Raw genomic sequence first — 21,641 nt, forward strand, 5'->3', positions numbered from 1 at the left:
GAGCAATCAACAAAGCAAAATGACTACAAGCAGACATGAATACATTCACTTTTAATTATAATAAGCATTTCATTCTGTCATCTAGTAATCCAGGAGGGGAATAAGTGACCATTTAAAAAAGCTCCACAATCATTCCTATTCACTTTATGAAAGCGACATCTGGGATCTTTCCATGAGCCTGAGGAGAAACAGAAGTTCAGTATGAAGCTTAAGGGTACAAAACATTAAGAGACATTCAGTCAAATGAAAGCAACACACATTGCTCCATTAGATATACTAGGATCAAGCATTTACCTTAAGGTCTGTGAAGACCTGCCCTGCTCGGTTGAAATCCCACTCATTGTCCTGCAGGCATCTGAAATACATTGATCAAGTAAGTTAAAACCCAACATCATTCGAAGCAGTGTTTCACTACTTGAGCCCACTTAGAATCTAGGCCATGGCTGCAGACCCGTAGAGAGAAGGCACCCAGTGTCCTGTCTGAAGCATAAGCGCTACAACCTAGCGCTGGCAAAAGTCCTGGTGTGCCCATGTAAATTATAATAAGCCCTTCCAAAATGTTTTTGGCTCTAAAATAAGTTTGTGCTGAAACAGACCAATCACAGGCCCCGGTTGACTCAGGCAGTATGAAAACGACTACGTCGACCATGACACTTTGCTAGTTACGGCCACTTTCAACGTGATATTTTTTGTTGTTGGTACCATTCAGAAACATGGCACGCTTCAATTCAAATGCTTAAAATCGGGAGTTTTCCATAGGAACAAGTGGATGACATCAGCGTTACCACTACTGGTTTTAGTGTCTGTCCACCCCCCGGATCCCTATTCCCCAGAGCTGAAGATCCTAATCACATTCTGCGCATGTTTCTTTAGATCTACTTTACACACACACGGTCCCACTGTCAATTGTGAATGATGCATATTACAGGTGTAACGTCCATGCAGCATCTGCATACCAACCATTTGAACTCAATCAGTTTCAAGGGGAGATGCTTTAGAACTTGAGTTAAACGGTGTGTTTCGAATTATGTACAGTGAGCAACCTTTACAGCAAATGGCGTAAAACTGTAGCATAGCCTACCTGGGTCTAATTTAATCAATGTACATATTTTGCATAGTGGCGCTCTGTTGAGTTCTGGCTACATGATTACAAAAATGGACCAATCGATCCTTCTAAAATCTCAAAATGAGTTTTTTTGTCTTACAGTAACGTTATGCTGTTATATTGGGTTCTGTTATGTACAATAATATCATTATGTGATCTTGCAGACATTGATTCAGCTTTGATCTAACTTCATTAGACAAGCAGCATTCACCAGAGTAGCCTGTTCTCTAGAGCACAGACTGCGTAAGTAGAGAATCATGCGCAGACGCTTCAGGGCCTTTAGTTGTCGGGAAGAGGGTCCAGAAAAGTCAGATCTGCAGCCACTCTGTAAAATCTAATGCAAGTTAACTGTGTGCCACTCACTTCTGGGACCATTCCAGGTTCATGCCGGACTTTAGGGAGAAGGCAGAAAGCATCTCTTGCTGGGGAGCTGAGAGGGTGGGGACAGGGCTGCTGGATGGTGTGGGGGCGGGTGCAACAAAGGCCCGCCGGATCTCCTCAGTTGTAGCATTACGAACAAAAAGCTCGTCGTTTACTATGCAAAGACTGTTGAAACAAAGACAAACAAGAAAAGACGACATTACACATTTCCATTAACTTTTATTATACTGAGTTACAGTCAAGACATCTAGCAGAGTTGTCAATACACTAAATGACCAAAAGACTGCTCGTCAAACATCTCATTCCAAAATCATGAGCATTAATACTGCTATAACAGCCTCCACTCTTCTGGGAAGGTTTTCCACTAGATGTTGGAACATTGCTGCGGTGACTTGCTTCCATTCAGCCACAAGAACATTAGTGATGTCGGGCACTGATGTTGGGCGATTAGGCTTGGCTCGCAATCGGCGTTCCATTTCATCCCAAAGGTGTTCGATGGGGTTGAGGTAAGGGCTCTGTGCAGGCTAGTCAAGTTCTTCCACACCGACCTCGACAAACTACTTCTGTATGAAACTCGCTTTGTGCACAGGGGCATTGTCATGCAGAAACCGGAATGGTCTTCCCTAAACAGTTGCCACAACGGTGGAAGAACAGAATCTAAGGGGCCTAGCCCAAACCATGAAAAACAACCCCAATCCATTATTCCTCCTCCACCAAACTTAACAGTTGGCATTATAGTAGCGTTCTCCTGGCCTTCGCCGAAACCCAGATTAATCCGTCGGACTGCCAGATGGTGAAGCGTGATTCATCACTCCACGGAATGAGTTTCCACTGCTCTAGAGTCCAATGGCAGCGAGCTTTACACCACTCCAGTCAATGCTTGGCATTGTGATCTTAGGCCTGTGTGCGGCTACCCAACAAACAGTTCCTGTGCTGATGTTGCTTCCAGAGGCAGGTTGGCACTCTGTAGTGAGTGTTGCATCCGAGGACAGAGCGCTTCAGCACTCGGTGGTCCCGTTCTGTAAGCTTATGTGGCCTACCACTTTGCGGCTGAGCTGTTGTTGCTCCTAGACGTTTCCACTTCACAATAACAGCACTTACACTTGTCCGGGGCAGCTCTAGCAGGACAGAAATTCAAACCGACTTGTTGGAAAGGTGGCATCTTGTGATGGTGCCATGATGAAGGCCAGTCTATTGCCAATGTTTGTCTATAGCGATTGCATGGTTGTGTGCTCTATTTTATATACCTGTCAGCAATGAGTGTGGCTGAAATAGTCTAATCCACTAATTTGAAGGGATGTCCACATACTTTTGTTAACATAGTATATTGAGGAACCATCTCTATGCTTGTGGTCTGGTACAAATGTCTAGGCCTACCTTGTCCCTCCAGCCGGCACTGTGATGAACACCCGAGAGAAAGCTCTGACAGAGTCTCGGGATTTACCTTCAACTAGGGTGAAAGAGAGAAAAAGAGACATGGTTAATGACTTTTTTTGTTAATGAAAATGTATATGGGGAAACAGTATAATAAGTTTGAAAAGTTTGAAAAAGCATACCTTCTTTGAACACTCCAGTGACTGTGAATGACAGTAACGTGTTCTGTAAAAGTGGAGAGAGAGAAGAGATTGAAGCTATGAAATCAAGGATGGTCATGCATGGTTAGAAGTGAATTCTAAGTGAATTCTAAGTGACTTCTAAGTGAAGTGAATTCTACTCACGGTGAAGGTGTTGACGTCCACATTTAGCGATGCGGTGTCATGGTGCGTTTTGGGCAGTTCGTTCAGGAAAGCCACCACATTCAGACGGGTGTGCTTCAGTAAGCGGAATCGTGTGGCTGAAAGAACAGAGGGCAAGAGGGTTTATTTAAGAACAAAGATGTTACACTCAATGTAGTCTTTTACTTTGTGTATATGAGTGACTTTCACAACCAAGAGGTTTACTTTATTCAGAGACTAAATTTGCACTGAAAGAGATGACAATGACATCAACCATTACTTCTCAAAACTTTGAACTAGAGAATCAGAAGAGACTCACAGGGATCTTTGAGCTTTTTCAGGTTCCGAGTGTCTTTATGGTAATCTCCGAGACTGCACCTAGAGCAGTGACTGACTATGTTAGAAACAGGTGACAAATAGGTGCTGCTGAGCACGTTTATAATACACTGTTTATGCTGCTGGAGACATTAACCACTAGCCGAGGGGGTACCTGGATGGGTTCTGCATGGTAATGGACATGCTCAAGGAGAAGGTCGCTCCATCATGGTAGGCATCTAACAAAGGTTGTCTGTCCCCGGAGTCATACACACTGTAGTATCTAAAAAAGGGAGGGGGGGGATTTTATTTTTTAAAGTTACATCAGAAGAAACATACAACTTACATTTCCAATCGGTACAGATAGATGTTCTACCTATTGCAGATTAATTTGTCATTTAAAGAATAATCCAAATTACAGCAAATCATTCTCCCCTTTTGTTCTAACCATTTATAACAATAATATACATTGTAGCGAGTCAGTGTTTTGGGTTCAGGCTTAGTGTGTACAGTAATAATCTGTATCTGTGGATTCCATCGTCTTTCCCTGTTACACATATAAAGAGCTAAGTGCAAACTCACTGTTGTAGGAAGGCGAGGATGGGAGTCTTGATCTCTTCTGAGCAGAAGTAGCTGGCCTGTGACAGCAGTCAAAAGTAAAGAAATTGTAAAGTAAAGAAAAATCTCCTATTTTGACAAAGGTGATTACATGCACAGCCCCGAATGATAAACAATTGGTTGTATGTATTACCTTGCAGGGTGGAAGGGCAGCAGGAGTCACCTCCACATCAAAGACTATAGGAGGGGGGAGATCCTGACCATCCTAGTGAGCGACAGAGAGAGGTCAAGGAGAGAACTAAAATAACTCATTAAAGAGTTGAAAAGGTTTCACAAATACATTTATAATAATATCAAAAACGGAATGGAAAAGGATGAATTTAGAATCCTTACCAGTTTGAGAAGCCTGGGGAACCTCTCTCTCACCGTGCTGTCCGACATTCACAAAAACACAGAAGATACAAGAGACGGGAGTTAGTGCTGCTGACCAAATATAAGAGACTCGGAGTCATCCCCCTGAATACCATTTAACCACACACACGTTTGCTCATGCACTCACAGCCTCATCCATGGATAATAATCTCTAATAGCTGCCCAAATGTTGATATAATCCCCATCCAGACAATTAACAAAAATTAGGGGAGGAATTTGGCCAAAGACCAATGGACTTGATTCGTCATTATCGGGGTGGTTTGAACTTCATATTTGATTGTTCAGGATAGACCACACCCATGCCTGATCATGAACTAATCAGCTCTGCATATCAGTGAAGAGGTACTTAATGTTACACGTCCTCATGTACTAATATGAACAGGGATACAGATAATACAGATAAATCAAATGTCAAATAAATCTACGGCGACAGTCCCGATTTCGCCACCCACCCCGGCCCCCTTTCCTGTGGCAATGTACTCACCCCTTTGTGATACTCACCGTCCCCCCTACACGCCGAAACACACTGACACACGCTGTCTTGGAAGGGGTGGTAGGGGTAGGGGTGTGAACGTTGGTTGTGAGCGCTCATACCAACAAGAGAAAAATCAGTGCTTTTCACACGCATAGGGGAGTGGACTGGTAATTCAGACGTGTGATGTGGCCAATGTGATTGGTAGAGTCCACAAGGGTGGTACCGTGGTAAAACTAGATGTTGCATGTTTGAGCTGTCCGATACACACGTCATAGAACCAAGAGATAGTGAAATGGAATCTAACGACTGCGGGGATGAGATGTAGAGGTGATGATAGAGACTGTTGGAGATGACTGAATTCCATGAAGCGGGGTTAATCCGTTACATAAAGGCTGGTTAAAGTTACACCCTGTCGTTTCATGTAGAAAGCAACTACACACTTGCCATCAGTGTATTTCACCAAAGCCATAGCGATATGTAGAACAGAGGGGGATGGAGGGAAGCGCTAGATTTATGGTAACATAGAACAAGACAGAGTCGCCGTATCAAACCAAAACAGCAAAGGGGAGTTCACAAAAAGCTTTGATAGATGATGCAATGTCACTAGGAGTAGAAAACGAGTAAGTTGAGGAGGCCATGCACAGCATCCCCTTCAGATGAAGAAAATACACACAAATAGAACTGAAAAGATAAACAGAGTGATAGAGAACATGAAAGTTGGGCCCTGAGCACCACTACAGACAGAGCACTATTGGAAGTAGCTCTTTGTTGATAGCATTGATTGACGTAAGAATGATACTGCATCTCACACAACGCATTTTGTACCAGAATAAATTATAAATTACATTTTGGACCCCACTTCAACTTTAACATTCCGGGGGTGGTTAAAAATAAATAAGGCATTCAAGCAAAGGTGTTTTTGTTTGATATTTTTAGGGAAACATGTTGAGAGCGATATGTGAGGACTTGATCAGTGAACATTGACATGACTGCATGTCTTTATGCCCACAGAAACTTTAAGAGTCATATCCTTAAAAGGAAATCAACTTCCTATATTGAAATCCCACTGATTGAGGGTCTCTCAATAAATGCATCTTTGTGTCCCTCATTTTCAAAGCCTCTCCTCTCTGGCTGTTACATTCTGAGGACGTGTCCACCAACCTGCGAAAAACAAACAAGCCTTGAAGTAAAGGCATGTTAGATTTAAGGGAATTATGAGAAAGCTTGTATTTGGGAACTCTGCTTGGCTTTGTGGAAACCTCTCTCCCTCTCCAACCCCAGGCCTGTAAGAGCAAATCTTCACCTTCGTTTTCTTCTTCACTTCAATGTCTTCTTTGCTTAGCATATACTGCATGTACGTGCGTGCGTACGATGTGGCCAGATGCACGGCTGTGCCTGTCTTAGGTTGTCCCGGTATCAAAGGTGGGATCTTACCCGTCATTGGCTAACCAGCCCTCTTCACTGGCCACATTTCAGGACCCGTTATAGGGGAGGATGGAAGGAGGTACCATCAGCCCAATCAGCATGTAGCACAAGCAGATAGTAAATACCATGTTTCCCATGTTTCCCATATGAATATTTAAGGAATCCCTTTCCACAATGCAATTTTCTTAATCCAAGCTCCTCCCAAAGTATGAGTCTCAATGACTACTACGGGTCAAAATGCTGTGGTCAGTATTATCCAAGATAAGTGTGTGTGTTCGAGCGAATACTTCTCGACATTTAAATTATATGGATTTCCTTTTTTTATCTAATCATTTTATACAGAGGTGTCTGTAGGGGGCACAGGGCCATCTCCACTGCAGAAAAAGATGGAAGGTAAAGATGAGCTGCAGAGTTTCGGAGAGGTAGAGCGAGACAGACAAAGAGCACTCAGACAGTTGAACATGCATCTAGAAGGGGGGAGGGGTGGAGAATAATTAAAGTGATAGATGTAGCCATTATCCTCAAATACACCATGTGTTAAGCTGGTTAATGTTGAGGTATATGGCGTGAAGAGGTTAATGGTTTGATCATGTCAAAACTTCGGCAGGTATGGCATGCATGGACCTTAAATTAAAAGAATCATAAAGGTGGCATTACATTTTAATTCTGGTGCTTCCCCACAAGCATTGAGTAGGGTATTTGTAGGATTCCAACATAAACCAAAACATTGTCTAAGAACAGATCATCTGAAATCTTAACTTCTTCACCACATATGTTATTGTAGTAAAGTGGGAGGGCTCAGTGAGAGGCTCTCTGATAGGATGGTGTTCACTAAGCCACTCCAGTTCTTTCAAATTTGAGCGGCGCGTTACTATTCAGTAGTACCACACCCAACATGTCCTTCCTGAATCATATAATCCATAAATAACATGTAATTTCCCGCAGCACGGGAATTTTCTGAATACATTCAAATTCCCCCCTGAAATACAGGGAATAGAGAGCTAAACTACCCCCCCCCATACACCTCACAACACACTGTCAGCATCATACTATTACCCACCCACCCATCCTGAGCACAGACTGACCTTATGTAAGAAGCATGGTCCTTGAAATAGTCGCAAAGGGGATTCCTCTCCAGCCATAGCTCCACCAGCTTAAGACCCTTGATCCTATCCAGCTCACGCTCTGTCTTTAACTGGAATGGTAGGGACAATAAAATCTAATCAAACAGCCAGTAGCCTAATTGATACTCTAAAGACCTGACAGAGAGAGAAATCCTAGTCCCCAAGAGTAGTCAATTTACTAAATGAATTATGTGGATAACTGAAAAGCAACAGAACTTTGTGCAATCCCAGTAAAGATCAGTGTTTGAGTAACAACCGATTGTGCCGCAACCAGACCCGATCTCCTCACCTCATTATGAGAAAGATTGAGTGTCTTCAAGTTTGGAGCCTTGTTGACCAGCTCTGACAGGTCATCCAGCCTAAACAGCTTGTTGTTGCTGATGTTCAGGCAAACAAGCTATGGAAGGAAACAAGTAGGGATCAGTGGAAAGGAAAGCATACATATTATTCAGCTACAAGTAAGGGCCACATCCATACCTCTGGAATGTTCTCCTCAATTATCTTAATAACAGCGTGCATAGAGTTCTTTCTGTTCAATGTCACATCAATGTTCTGGGAAACCAGGTCTGTGAAAAATCAGGGAAGCGTAGGACTGTTAGATGGCACTACCAAAATCCATGTCATATAATGTAAATGTACAGCGAAAAATATTTGATGTGACTAACTGCTCTTGCCGTGTGCTTACCTGGGTCTATCCGGATGTTGTTCAAGTCCAGGGCTTGTTGAGAGCGATCAAAGCGTTTAGCCATGCATTGCTAATGAGGGGAAAAAGGGTTTTAATAGACATTCAGCCCATACATCTCCATGCATAATAATATACTTTATTAAAACCCATCACTCCATCTCCTATTTATTAACAGCGGGTCTCCTTGTCTTACCTTTAGGTGCTCCAGATCAGCTGGCTTTAGTTCAGACTGAAGAAAGGAGGGTGGAGGACAGGAATTCATCAGTACAGTCACCTGGAAAGATGGAAGTTGGAGGAGTGAATGGCATGTCTTCTAATGAGTATCCCCAAGGGGAAATGGTTCTCCTTGAATTCCAATTGGAAGCCCTAATCATTAACCACCGCTTGACCCCTTCTCAAGATCCTAATGATGGTCCTATCCTTACTGATTTGCCATCCTCAAACCATTAACCTGGCCTCAGCTGTTTTTATATCAATATCAAATCATTTCTGGGTAACAATTAAGTACCGTACTGTAATAATCTCCATTAAAATGGGCAAAAATAGCCTTTGAGCGAAAAACTATTTCTCAATAAATACATTTGCTAGGACTGCCTGGCTGTGGTGTGAGTTGAGGGGAAAACTGAAAACTAGCCGTTATTTGGACGTCTTTGTTATTGTTCTAAAAAACTAAATTTACCGCATGGTGATGTCACCATGCAAAGCCGAAACTCCCACCCATGCAAATCTGCTGATTAGTAGGTCCTGTGTAGTCCAGCAACAATCAGGAAATAAGATTTTTTTCTTTCTTTTTTAAAATGTTTAAATCTCACTTTTACAGTGTTAGTTTCATCAGATGTTGTTGTACAATATGATATAAAACTAGGTCTGTCCTTGACTAAAACAGAAAGTTCTGTTCTTTTGGCCAATCGATTGGTCAAAAAAATAAGAACATGTACGTGTATTTCTCCATATACACACACACCCTGTGTTTTAGTAAAATCAACTATATGTATTGAGCTTGCGGTTTGATGAAACAAGACATACCTCAAGAGGGTGCCAGAGATCTAGATAACCAGAAAAAAAAGGGAAAAAAACTTAACCTGACCCAATTTTTCTCCTCACTCAGATTCTGCTATTACACTCCTGAAGTTGACAGTAATAAGCTACGTGAGGAGTCGGCAACCTTTCTCATGTTGAATGCCAATTCATCTTACTATTTCTACCGGTCTGCATGCCAGTTATGGTTTTCAGACAATGACTAAATTGACAAAACTCGCAAATGAAATAAACCAAAACTTGATTCTCACAAGTGTAGTATACAGTGGTTCCTCCTTTAAAAGTTGCGTCATACTGCGGCACACCTTGTGTGCTTCCGCAGCACGTCATTTAATTATCAGCCATTTTTCCTGTTACTGCAAGTTATTGCTAGTTTGACCACCAGAGGGCATTCCGTATTGGCATTACCAGAGAATTTAAAACCTTTTTTGTAATAACATAGTATATGGGATTGATTTTAATAAATGTGGCTCAATTTGATTAATATTATGGTGAGAGAAAAACGAAACTCTCAGGGTGGAATGGAAAATATGGTGATGTACAACATGACTGTCGGGAGTAGGCTACAGGATTGGAGGATTCTAAATTGTTTGCCTTCATTAGACAACTTTTTTCCAATATTTCTGTAAATCAGTGATATTTATTCCCATAGTAATTCATTATGGAACTAAATCAACATCTGCATTTTGAAAGTATTCATCATTATTTTATTAAGGAAATTTGTTTATTAGGCTACTGTGCAGTCAACAATACATACTATAGAAAACATGGGAGTCCCTAATTCCTTACATAAGGGAGAGCAGGCCATGTCTGTACAACATAATGCAGGGCACGCGGGAGACCGGGGTTCAAATCCCCGTTGGGGAGGAAGGAGTAGGCTGTCCTTGTACTGATTCCATAGTTGTGATGTCTTCACTATTATTCTACAATGTAGCAAATAATAAAAATAAAGAAATCCTGGAATGAGTAGGTGTGTCCAAACTTGACTGGTACTTGCTTAATTAATTTGAATAATATTATGGTGTTTCTATACCCTCAGGGTTTCTGTTAGGATGGAATGGAAAATATGGAGCTGTACAACTGCATTTTGAAAGAGTATTTATCATCATTATTTTATTAACAAAATGTGTTTTAGGCTACTGTGCAGTCTACAATACATACTGTAGTAAACATGGGAAAGTGTCTAAAGCCTTACATAAGGGAGAGCAGGCCATGTCTGTACTACAGAATGTTGGGCACGCAGGAGACCAGGGTTCAAATCCCCGTTGGGGAGGAAGGAGTAGGCTGTCCTTGTACTGATTCCATAGTTGTGATGTCTTCACTATTATTCTACAATGTAGAAAATAGTAAAAATATAGAAAAATCCTGGAATGAGTAGGTGTGTCTAAACTTTTGACGGGTACTTGCTGGAACGGAAAATGACGGCAGGTCATCGTAAATAAAAATGTGTTCATAAATGACTTGCCTAGTTACATAAAGTTTGCACTAAGAGCATAACATTTCTGCACCCTAATTTTCTAATTCTTGTCTAACCAATACCCAAATGGAGATAAAATGAAAAATAAACATCTGCATTTGAACGTCCTTTTTTCTCGTTATTTTATTTACGAAGGCATAAAGATGAAGAAATACTGTACTGCTGTTTTGAGTTAGAAATGTAACACTTTAGAGTACTTAAGCATCGGATACATTGCAAGTTGAGGGATTTTCACAACAGTAGCCAGGCTATAAAAAGTCTATTGTCCTGCTAATAGGAAACATTTGGATGATGGGCTACATTCTTTATTGTAACCACAATGTCACACATCATTTGTATCTACCTTTCCAATTACTTTTAGAGTTTGGGAATTACAAAATGTGCGCTCTCTTTTTAGTTACACTGTTTTAGTTTGAACGTGCAGACTTAAACTCCAATTAAGCCCTCTTGTAGTTTGTAAAGTCAAATTCAAAATTCAAAAAGGCACTCGCACATCTGAGCTATCTTTTTTGCAGGTGCAACAGCCAGATAAGATGAGGAAAAAGAGGAAGGAACCCGCACACTGCTCTTGATCGTATCACTGATCTTTAATAAGCTTTACATATCGTCCTCACAGCCTCCGTCAGAGCTTTTGTGAGTTTTTGAAAAAATTAGCACTGTTATGTAGACCTAGCCACACCCACATCCGTTCCACGCATCAAAAGGGGTTGGAGGCGAAGTTAAACAAATAAGTGCTACCAAATATAACAATATGCATTTAAAAAATATTCAAATCAAGTGTGTACATAAAACGTATTAAACACGTCTGTAAAACCACAATGGGGACATCGACCTACCAAGCAAGTTTTCATAAATCCTTGGGTACAGTGTAAGAAAAACATCATAATTCATGTTCAAATTTACAACATACATACATACATATGCATTTCATCATTAAGACCTCTAGTAAATAATGTCTGGAGGGTGAAAATCCCAAAACATTCTGGCTGATTTTCTTTTGTGGCAGGCAGTTGGCACGGACCAATTTATCACGTAAATAAAACAAGCCAGTGTTTCTTGACCGCATCTCCCACTTTTTGCGAGTTCAAAGTATATGTAGTTGTGAACATTACAGAGGGTTCTTTAGCTTTAGTATATGTAGTTGTGAACATTACAGAGGGTTCTTTAGCTTTAGTATATGTAGTTGTGAACATTACAGAGGGTTCTTTAGCGGGTCTTTTTTGTTCATCTCGTGTTTTCCCCAATGCCAAATTAAGAGATTCATCCACACATTGTGGAGAGTAACCTCTTCTTAGAAACCTATTGCACATCTCTGCTGCTTTTTCTAGATAGTCCTGAAAATGATTTGTTCCAAGTTGGGGAGGTTCACACCAAGCTCGGCTATTAGACAATTCTTTAGTAAAGGTTGAATAGTGTATTGTTCAGCTAATAGCCCATCCTGCTACGCTTGTGAAAAACTAATAATAATACTTTGTCCCCTTTCCACGTTAAAGATTCCAATTGATAGTGTTTTTAGCCACAATCGGCCCCAACGAATACATTTGGGCACAGTCGATAGCATGCTGGACTTCGGGCTAGAGTGTTGAGGGTTCGAAACCTGCTCCCTGCTTGTTATAATGATACACCTGGTATTGGATATGGCTGGGAAAAAACTTGCTAAATAGGGATTTTCATAAATTAACTTTATGACAAAATAATACGCACAATCGTTTGCCTCTACATTAACTAACATATTCCTCTCAATTGTACAGTTTTTGCTGGACTAGTTATGACGCTATAACTACATACATTTGCTTCCCTGTAATGTTTTGTCAGCCATCTTTGCTGAAGTCACACTCAATATGATTAGTCATATAAAAACCTTGGGATCCAAATGCATAATGAGTGCTCTAATTCCTCCTTGTGGTGGTCTGGAGCAATGAAGCCGTGACACTGGGTACCTTCAAGTCCGCAGTGTAAACTCGCAACTTTTAAAGGAGGAACCACTGTAGGTTGTGCACTCTGCCGACAATGTGTCCACTACGACAATGATAACGGGAAGACTGGAATAATAATATTGAATGCATTAAGATAAATTCCCAAAATCAAAGTAACAAACACTGTAGATTAGAAATGATAGGAATTAACGGTAAATGTACAACTGGTGATATATGTAATGGGGAATTGAATACACTAACAATTCACACAATGAAGTTATGAAATAATATACGTGCACAAATTGGTGGGAGAGAGCGCATTCTGGAGAGAGAAGTGGTATATCCGACATCTGCATTAGCCATGCAGCATTTATGACGATACGGCCTCAGCAGAAGTCAGGGCATTCATACTTCTTGAGCTTTGTGGAGCAGTTGTCAATGAAGTGAGTTTGTGTTTTCTATAGGATAAACCGCCCCCATCTACCGTCAACCAATCATGTCAATGCAGAGTTATACAGAGCCCTCCGCATTGTTACAAAATTTGGGAGGTGCAAGGTGATGGGATACTGAGCTCGATTTGGCCTCTGCAGGCTACGCAATTGCTTCACACCTTGCATATGGCGCATCCGACCACATCTTCAGATCAAACATAAATTGTCTTTTAGTTGAGGCCTCCGCAATGGATTAGTTTACTGAGATGGGTGCATACACATACACACACACATATATATATATACATACACACACATCTATCTTTATATATATATATATATATATATATATATTACTGCTCCACTAAAACAATCGTGGTCCACTAACGGCCTAATGACCAAACAATCAACAAGTCGATTAATTGGGAGTCAGCCCTATATAAAACACAGGAAAAATACAATTCACTGCACTGGGCCTTTAATTTAAAAATCCTGATGACATAATGTGTTTTCATGTCTGGTTCCCAGTCTGCCAAAATCTTCCACTTAACACTAATTGATAAAACTGGCAGAGATCTTGTGGAAGGGATTTTTTTTTTTACCTTGTAGCCTTCTTTGTCTGTGATCTTCCGAGATATCTTTAACAAGGCATTCGCAGTGATGGAATCGTCAATATAGAACTGTGCTCGGTTGCCCTCTACTTGGTACTTTGGAAAACAGAGGTGTAGAAAGAACGTAGTTTAGGTTATATTAAAAACAATCAAATGAAACAATTTCAAGGGACATGGGAATTAAACTATTTATGGCCTAACTTGACCACGCAAAAGAGCCATTAGGCAGTGGTCACTTACATTTACTGGGGTGAAGGGTATAGAGCAGATACTCTGCAGAGCTGTTATGAGCCAGTCTTTGTCATATTTCTTTCCATAGGGGACCTGTAAGAGTCACAAATTAGCATTGGTTAATTACAATCCAATCGATGACAGCTTAGTAGATCAGTAAAGCCACCCAATTCATTCACAATGTTGACTCACAAATATCTTGAACCAGGTATTGCGGCCATCTCCACCTCCATCCCCTCTGTTATTACCACGACCCCTGTGACCTCCACCGCCACCTCTGCGGCCACGATCAAAGCGGTCATCACCACGGCGATTCGGCCTTCCGTAAGGGTTACTGGCAAGGTAAAACCATGAGAGGGTTAAAAGGATAACTTCCATGATAAAATCTATAAACATTTTAAATGAAATATTCCCCCTAATTTGCATGACAAACCCACAATCTGTGTTGGGAGGACCCATCTTGGGAGTTGCTGTCTGTCATTGCCACATCTCCATCCTCATCGTCAAATCTCGCTCTGGGTCCCTGGCCGCCACCGCCTTTTTGGCCACCACGATATCTTGTTCTTGTCCCTGGTGCTCCTGGCCCCTGGTCACTATACATATGGGCCCTAAAAGGACCCCTGCCTTTGCGGTTGCGAAACGTTTGTCCTCCAACTCTGTCATCGTGATCTGATGGACAAAGTCACAAAAATGTGTTTTTGCTTTCACAGAATAAGTACTTCAACAAGGTCACGGCAATTAGCCTGGTAATGGCCCATATTTATTGTCATCGTCGTCTGTTATCATGCATGTTTGGCAGAAGCGCTAGCTAATGCACTCTTTTACTACGCCAACACGTTCAGGCTTGCAGCCACGTTACGATGTAGTTAGCTAGCTAGCTATGGAATTACTCAACGTTGCTGTTGGCTAGCTAACTAGTTACCTAACGTTACTTCTGTCACACAAGAGGTGTGAGTGTTAGCTAGCCAGATATATATGCTGTCAGAGTGAGTATCAGCATGCGAGCCATGGGTCCAGTGTAATAAAATAAAAACAGTGCTAACTAACTTATAAACCACAAATAGCTGGCTGGCTAGCTACAGTATCTAGCTGCTTTCTGCGGATAACCCCTAACGTTCGCTGGCTAACTTGTTTATGTAGCTAGTTAACGTTAGCTACCTACGTATCAATTGATAGTTACTGTCGTATTACATTTAGTATTACGAAAAAAACTTTAGCTGACAAGGAAGAACATTGCTGTTAACAGGTTTGTTAGCGAACGTCAGTTAGCTAAGCCACAACAGCTAGCTAACGCGTTAGCTAACTAACCCTCATCGTACCGTTCTGGTAACGTGAATCGTCGGCTGTTGACATAATCAGGAACCGAACACACACTTAACACGAAGACGTAAATCCAATAATACTGGATAATATCACTTCTATATGTAGATCAATTCGAGTTTATCATCCGTAGCTAGCAAAGACATTCACTTTGTTCGTAGCATGCAATGTATGACCCCGCAGTCTGAGCATGTGCATTCGATTTGAACTCGTTTTGCTCATAACACGCTCTGATAATGACGTCATGAACACTTAATTCTCTAGCATTGTCTTCAATAGAAGTATTATGTGTGTGTAGTCCTCAGATGTTGGATCTCACACTGATCCCAGTGTGTGCATTTCTTTTATTTTTTGTTTCATAGTAGGCCTACCTGGGCCCATATTCATAAAGCATTTCAGAGTATGTGCTGGGCTGGCCTAGGATCTGATGCCTAGTTAAATAAAATTAAGAATCCGTTTGGCCTTTAGATTATTATGAATGAACAGGGGGTACCTGATCCTAGAGATGACCAGGGATGTTCTCTTGATAAGTGCGTGAATTGGTCCATGTTTTGTCTTGCTAAGCATTCAAAATGTAACGCGTACTTTTGGGCGTTGGGGAAATGTATGGAGTAACAAGCACATCATTTTCTTTAGGAATGTAGTGAAGTTAAAAGTAGTCAAAAATCTAAATAGTTAAGTACTTTACACCACTGGCTTTTTTCAACATTGGTGTGAACTAGGTACAAAGAAACCCGTCATATTTCACATTTCACATCAAAAGCCAGGAAGTTAGAGCAACATCACTGTTTTTCATACTAGAATAACAATACAGACTACCATCCTACTGCTAGGACAAAATTAACTAAAACTACTTCACCAGAAAATAACCTGTTGCATAACCTGTTGTCTATCCTTAACATATGTAAACAGATGTATATGTACTCTCCATGCGTTGTGTTTTCTCAAAATAAATCACTTCGGCCAGTGGTCCCAGTTGAGCATAATTTATTTCTGCTGTTGTTAAATGGGAAACAGCACGTTAGTTGTGCAGGGCTTAACGGTATTGATGGCTGTCGATGGCAAAATCCCTTGCATCACATTTTCATACTGGGGAGACGTTCGCGATCTCCCCCTATCCCCTATCTGCAAGCGGGGCCAACCACAACACACCTTATTGTCAGAGTTGAACTAACCAATAAGAATGCTTGAACATTAAATACACATTTGGAAACATTACCAACCCTGTTACACATACACATGTATCAGCTTCATTTTACCTGATTAATAAAGATTGAATGTATTCGTTTTTCATTTATTAAGATGGGCATTAAAGCTGACCAGTTATATACTGATAAAATTCACATTATCTTGAAGACATTTCAAATAACCTTTTATTCATACTCAAGTCAAAACATTCCATTCATTTCATTATTACCCTCATTCACATTTGAATTAACCTCACCAATGAAATTTGACAGACACATCAGACAATATCTTATTTTCTATAACAGTTTTTACCTATACGGATACTTTTCAACAAAACTCTACCAATTGTAACTTCACTTATCCTTCATTGCTCCTTGAAACATTAAGTTATCTAAAACAGAAAAAAATGACATGTATTTAAAAGAAAAGTAAAATCGCAGACCACTTTGGAAACAAGTGTTTAATAAATACTTTTAAGTGCTATCCTCTGGGAATACAATGTACATCTTGCTGTATATGTTTCGACCCAAATAAATAAATAAAAATTCAATACGTGGTGGTCTTTGTAACAGCTCTAAAAAGCATATTTGCTCAAGGAAAGTCATACAATAATGTATTGATTTATATGGTAGCCATAATAAAATCAATCAAATCAATTTATAAAGCCATCTTTAGCTGATGTCACAAAGTGCTATACAGAAACCCAGCCTAAAACCCCAAACAGCAAGCAATGCAGACGTAGAAGCACGGTGGCTAGGAAAAACTCCCTAGAAAGGCAGGAACCTAGGAAGAAACCTAGAGAGGAACCAAGCTCTGAGGGGTGGCCAGTCTTCTTCTGGCTGTGCCGGGTTGAGGTTATACCAGTACATGGCCAAGATGTTCAAACGTTCATAGATGACCAGCAGGGTCAAATAATAATCATCATCATCACAGTGGTTGTAGAGGATGCAACAGGTCAGCACCTCAGGAGTAAATGTCAGCTGGCTTTTCATAGCCGAGCATTCAGAGTTAGAGACAGCAGGTGCGGTAGAGAGAGAGAGAGAGTCGAAAACAGCAGGTCTGAGACCATAGGCTTCAATCCCAGGCACCAAGACATTCTCAACTATGTTGGTGTACCTGCTCAGTCACATTCCTTAAGATTTATAACATAAAAACCTACCTGCATATTTGCCAGCTATGCCACTCCTTGCTGTTGTTGAACCATGGGAAATGCACAGGAGAAAACTCTCCGTTCCAACCAGGTGGCAGATTCATCAAGTAATTTGATGTTGAAATATCCACCCCCGACTGACATATTCAACACCTGCGTGAAGGGGTGGTTCCACATCAATGGGAAGGAGGCAATAGTGGTCCTCCTGCCAAAGATTAATCCACCGAGCATTGACCAGCTATGGTCCGTCTAGCTCACGCCCCTTCTGGCAAAGTTGTGAAGGTTTTGTTGCTGAATGGGTGGATATCCAAAAGAACATCTTCAACCAACAGTTTGGCTGCCTCGAGGGATGCTCAACCGCCCAGTGCCTTATAAGCATGGCAGACCAGTTGTACAGAACAGCAGACACCAGAGGCACCTCCAGCACATGGGTCCCGACAGACTACAGCAAGGCCTTTGATCGTGTGGATCACACCATTGCAATGAAACACATTTTGCAATTATCTGTCCGACCATAGATCGTGCCATGGGTTTGTAACTTCCATTCCATTCCAGCAATACAGTACCATGATACTCTCCTGTGGCCTCCCCCAGGGCACAAGGCTTGGTCCAATTGTATTTGTGGCTCACGTCAAAGGTGCATCAGAGGGCACCCTATCCAACTCCCGGGCCTTTGTGGATGTGACACTTCCACCATACAGCAGGACCTCAACTAACTAGCTGACTGGTCAGATCCAAACAAGATGAAGGGAACCGAAGGTTCTTCATGATGAACCATCTTCCCCACTTCCATCTCCCGCCAAAGACCTGACAGTCTACACCTGCTTTGTCAGTCCAGTGCTCGATTACGCTGCTCCAGTATGGCACCCAGGTCTCACAACACGACCAACTTGACAAGATCCAACGACGTGCAACCATAATCATTATGGGCCCCACCTACAGCTCTGCATGCAGTGACCTGGGATTGCAGTCCTTGGAGTCCCACCGCACCCATCCTGCAGATCCTCTGCCCAGAAGCTTGCATAACCCCAAGATTACAAATGGCTGACAGTGGCAGATCTACCCAATCCAGTCACAAACTGAACCTTCCCCCTACTCTGACTGACAGACAGCCGGATGTCATACTTTGAGACCGCTTAATGCTACTTAACTGTAATATTGTATACTACATCTAATTTTTTCAATTAATTTACTTGTGCTGCAATTCAACTATGAGCTGCACGTGTAAAATGTTTAATAAACCTTAAATATAACGAAGGCTGAACAACTGTCATTGCTACAATTATTCAAGCAAGGTAATTAAGTAAGCATTTCAAGACTGGAGTGTCACGTTGGCATAAATGATTCATAAATGAGACAGACGCAGGAATGCGTAATAGTTTTTTAAAATTCAGCCCAAATTACGACGTGCAGTGTAAGGGAAGACCAAACAAACACGTAACAAAACACAGGGTAGAAACCCAAAACAAAAGAGCGAGGAGTTCCTCAAGTAAACAACACACGCACAATGATTAACACACGGGACGAGAACCGTAATCTGCGCAATCCACGAGGCCACGAATGCCCAAAACACACAGTACAGGTACTCACACACACCAACAGACATTGTGACAATAATCGACCCCACCATGGTGAACAAAGGGCACATAAATACAAGCAGTAGGAATATGGGCCAGGTGTACGCAATGAAAGTTCCGGACGGGCCAGTTGTGGCTGCTGAGGTGGCGTTGTCTGACGGACCCGTTGCGGCGATGTCGGACGGCCCAATTGCAGCTGCCCAAATTGCGGCAGCGCCGGACAGATTAGTCACAGCGTTGGACGGGCCATTCCCACTGTCTCCCTTAATGGTAGATTATTATGTCACGTTGGCATGGATGATTTGGGAGACAGACGCAGGAATGCGTAATATATACACATATATATATATATATATATATATATATATATATAGACTCCTCGCTACTTTCGTGATTATGTTATTCTTCTGTAGGCGGTCCAGTTCCTTCTCTACTGCTTCCTTAAGAGCATAGGGAACCGGACGTGGTTTGTGAAAGATAGGCTTGGTTCCTTCTTGCACTCTGACTTCTGCTGTGAAGTCTTGTATTTCACCGTAGCCATCTTTGAAAAGTTCTTTGTGCGTCTCCAGCATGTTAGTGAGTGTAGCCTGACTCCCTGGTTTGTCATTTCTGAGACTGAAGATTTCTCCCCAGTTCAACTTGATCTTTTGTAGCCAGTTTCTGCCTAGCAAGGCTGATTTTTCTCCTTTAACAATGACAAGCGGTAGCGTCCACTCCTTCCCCTCATACCGGACTGGTACCTGGATCTGCCCTAACACAGGAATAGTGTCACCAGTGTATGAAGAAAGGCGGATGGACGCGTGCTGAAGAGGGCACTCTTTCAGTTTTTCTTTGTAGAGTCTCTCTGGAACCAGAGATACAGACGCTCCGGTGTCCAGCTGCATTTTTACTGGTTTTCCCACTAACTCCATGTTGAGATAGATTCCATCTTTTAGTTGTTGAGCTGTGTACACTGTGAACAGTTCCAATACTGTTTCAGTTGTACCTTCCTCTTCTTGTGCTGCGTCTGACACTTTGTGCGCTCTTGCTGTGCGTTTCGAGGCTTTACACACTCTCTGTAAATGTCCAACCTTTCCACAATTGTGGCACTTTTCATTTTTTAATCGACATTCACTGTGATGATGATTATCTCCCCCACATCTGTAGCAACTTGGCCTAAACCTTTGAGATGTGGGCTGTGGTCGTTCTTGTGTAACCTTGAGGACGGGACTGAAAAAAGTGTGACTTTTGTGAGCTTTTTTCACCACGTGCATCACTGACCTTGTGAACACCTTTCTGACGTTCTGCATGTCCCGATAGCTCAATAGTATCCCTGTGGGCAAGCTCGAGTCCAAGTGCTATATCACAGGCTTTCTTAAAGGTCAGGTCCTTCTCTGACAGGAGCCTTCTGTGATATGCTTCACCTGTGAGACCACATACAAACTTGTCTCGGGGAGCATCATCAACAAATCGTGCAAACTCACATGTACTTGCCAGCCTTTTCAAAGCAAGGATGTAGTCAGCCACGGTTTCCCCTTGACTCTGGTGACGTTGGTCAAATCTGAAACGTTCTGCAATGAGAATTAGCTTAGGCTTGAAATACCTTGAAAGAGTTTCAGTCAGTTCTGCATAGTTCAACTCCACTGCTTTCAATGGTTCAATGAGACCTTTCAGCAATCCATACTCAGTTGGACCCAAAACACTGAGAAATACATCTGCTTTCTTTCCATCTTTGATTTCATTTGCAGCCAGCCAACGCTCAAAACGCTCCAAATAGGAATCAAAATCCTCTTTTGTAGCCTCAAACTCTGGTACTAGACCAATGGTTGCCATTTTCACAGTTAATTGTTCAGTTTCCTTATATTCCTTAATTTTCTGAATTTTCATCTAATTGTTCACTTCAGAAGTTTCTGCAATTACTTCATTCACTGCACTCATTTGTATTAATGTACACACCGTGTTACGTTCCTTCTTCCTTTTTTTTTTCTTGCCAATATTTCTCCACTGAGATCGCCTAATTTCAATAGGTTCATTGACAGTTTTTTTAAATTTAACCACCAGAGGGCAGTGTCGCTATTCTGGACTCCAATAGTCTTGCTACTTGGCAGCTCCTGAATACTGTACTAGCAGTGCTTAGCCTTCTCTACTGGCGAAAGAAGAAAAAAAACTGACGAATTACATAAGTATTTTGAGTTTCATTACTCACGCAACATTCTTCCCTTCAAGCGATGTCCGTTTATGTAGTTTAATCACCTCGTCGCCACTAATATTTGTGTTGTGGAGAAATGACCAGGCAGGAGACGGGAGTACAGTTAGTTTTCGTTTAGTCAAAACCCCTTGTGCTCTACAGTTCCCGGCACCCCAGTGCATTTCCTATTAGGTGTAGTAACGTAACACTGCCGTAATGCATTACTGCTTAGTAACAGCACAGTAACTAATATAAACAGATCCCAGATACTACAGTATCTGGAGTCGCTGTCTGTAGGGAATTCACTCTCAGTGGATGCC

General features: G+C 41.7%; 1 protein-coding gene across 2 annotated transcripts; it reads right to left on the bottom strand.

The window, feature by feature from the left end:
* Positions 1 to 31: 31 nt before the first annotated feature.
* Positions 32 to 21,478, bottom strand: LOC109872938 (nuclear RNA export factor 1). 2 transcript variants are annotated; one of them, XM_020464367.2, is made up of 21 exons: positions 21,340 to 21,478; positions 14,357 to 14,588; positions 14,112 to 14,253; positions 13,929 to 14,012; positions 13,680 to 13,784; positions 8,409 to 8,489; positions 8,216 to 8,285; positions 8,008 to 8,096; positions 7,820 to 7,927; positions 7,492 to 7,601; positions 4,468 to 4,504; positions 4,268 to 4,339; positions 4,099 to 4,154; positions 3,692 to 3,799; positions 3,521 to 3,579; positions 3,205 to 3,320; positions 3,043 to 3,085; positions 2,864 to 2,936; positions 1,469 to 1,651; positions 295 to 355; positions 32 to 178 (listed from the first exon to the last, which is right to left on the bottom strand). In XM_020464367.2, exons 1-21 carry the CDS (start codon positions 21,344 to 21,346, stop codon positions 140 to 142), a joined length of 1,875 nt encoding a protein of 624 aa, XP_020319956.1. In that variant the 5' UTR covers positions 21,347 to 21,478; the 3' UTR covers positions 32 to 139. The 2 variants fall into 2 exon arrangements, with proteins under 2 accessions (XP_020319956.1, XP_020319955.1); XM_020464366.2 differs by lacking the exon at positions 21,340 to 21,478 and adding an exon at positions 15,239 to 15,456.
* Positions 21,479 to 21,641: the final 163 nt, after the last annotated feature.

Source organism: Oncorhynchus kisutch, linkage group LG28, assembly GCF_002021735.2.
Source record: "Oncorhynchus kisutch isolate 150728-3 linkage group LG28, Okis_V2, whole genome shotgun sequence".
In the NCBI taxonomy this organism is placed as follows: Eukaryota; Metazoa; Chordata; class Actinopteri; order Salmoniformes; family Salmonidae; genus Oncorhynchus; species Oncorhynchus kisutch.

Excerpts from the sequence above, each read along its gene's own strand:
- LOC109872938 (XM_020464366.2), bottom strand. The coding sequence starts at position 15,272 with ATGTCAACAGCCGACGATTCACGTTACCAGAACG. Across the intron at positions 4,340-4,467 it reads TCCCCAGGCTTCTCAAACTG|GATGGTCAGGATCTCCCCCC; the intron begins GTAAGGATTCTA and ends GTCGCTCACTAG. Across the intron at positions 4,155-4,267 it reads CTGCCCTTCCACCCTGCAAG|GCCAGCTACTTCTGCTCAGA; the intron begins GTAATACATACA and ends CTGCTGTCACAG.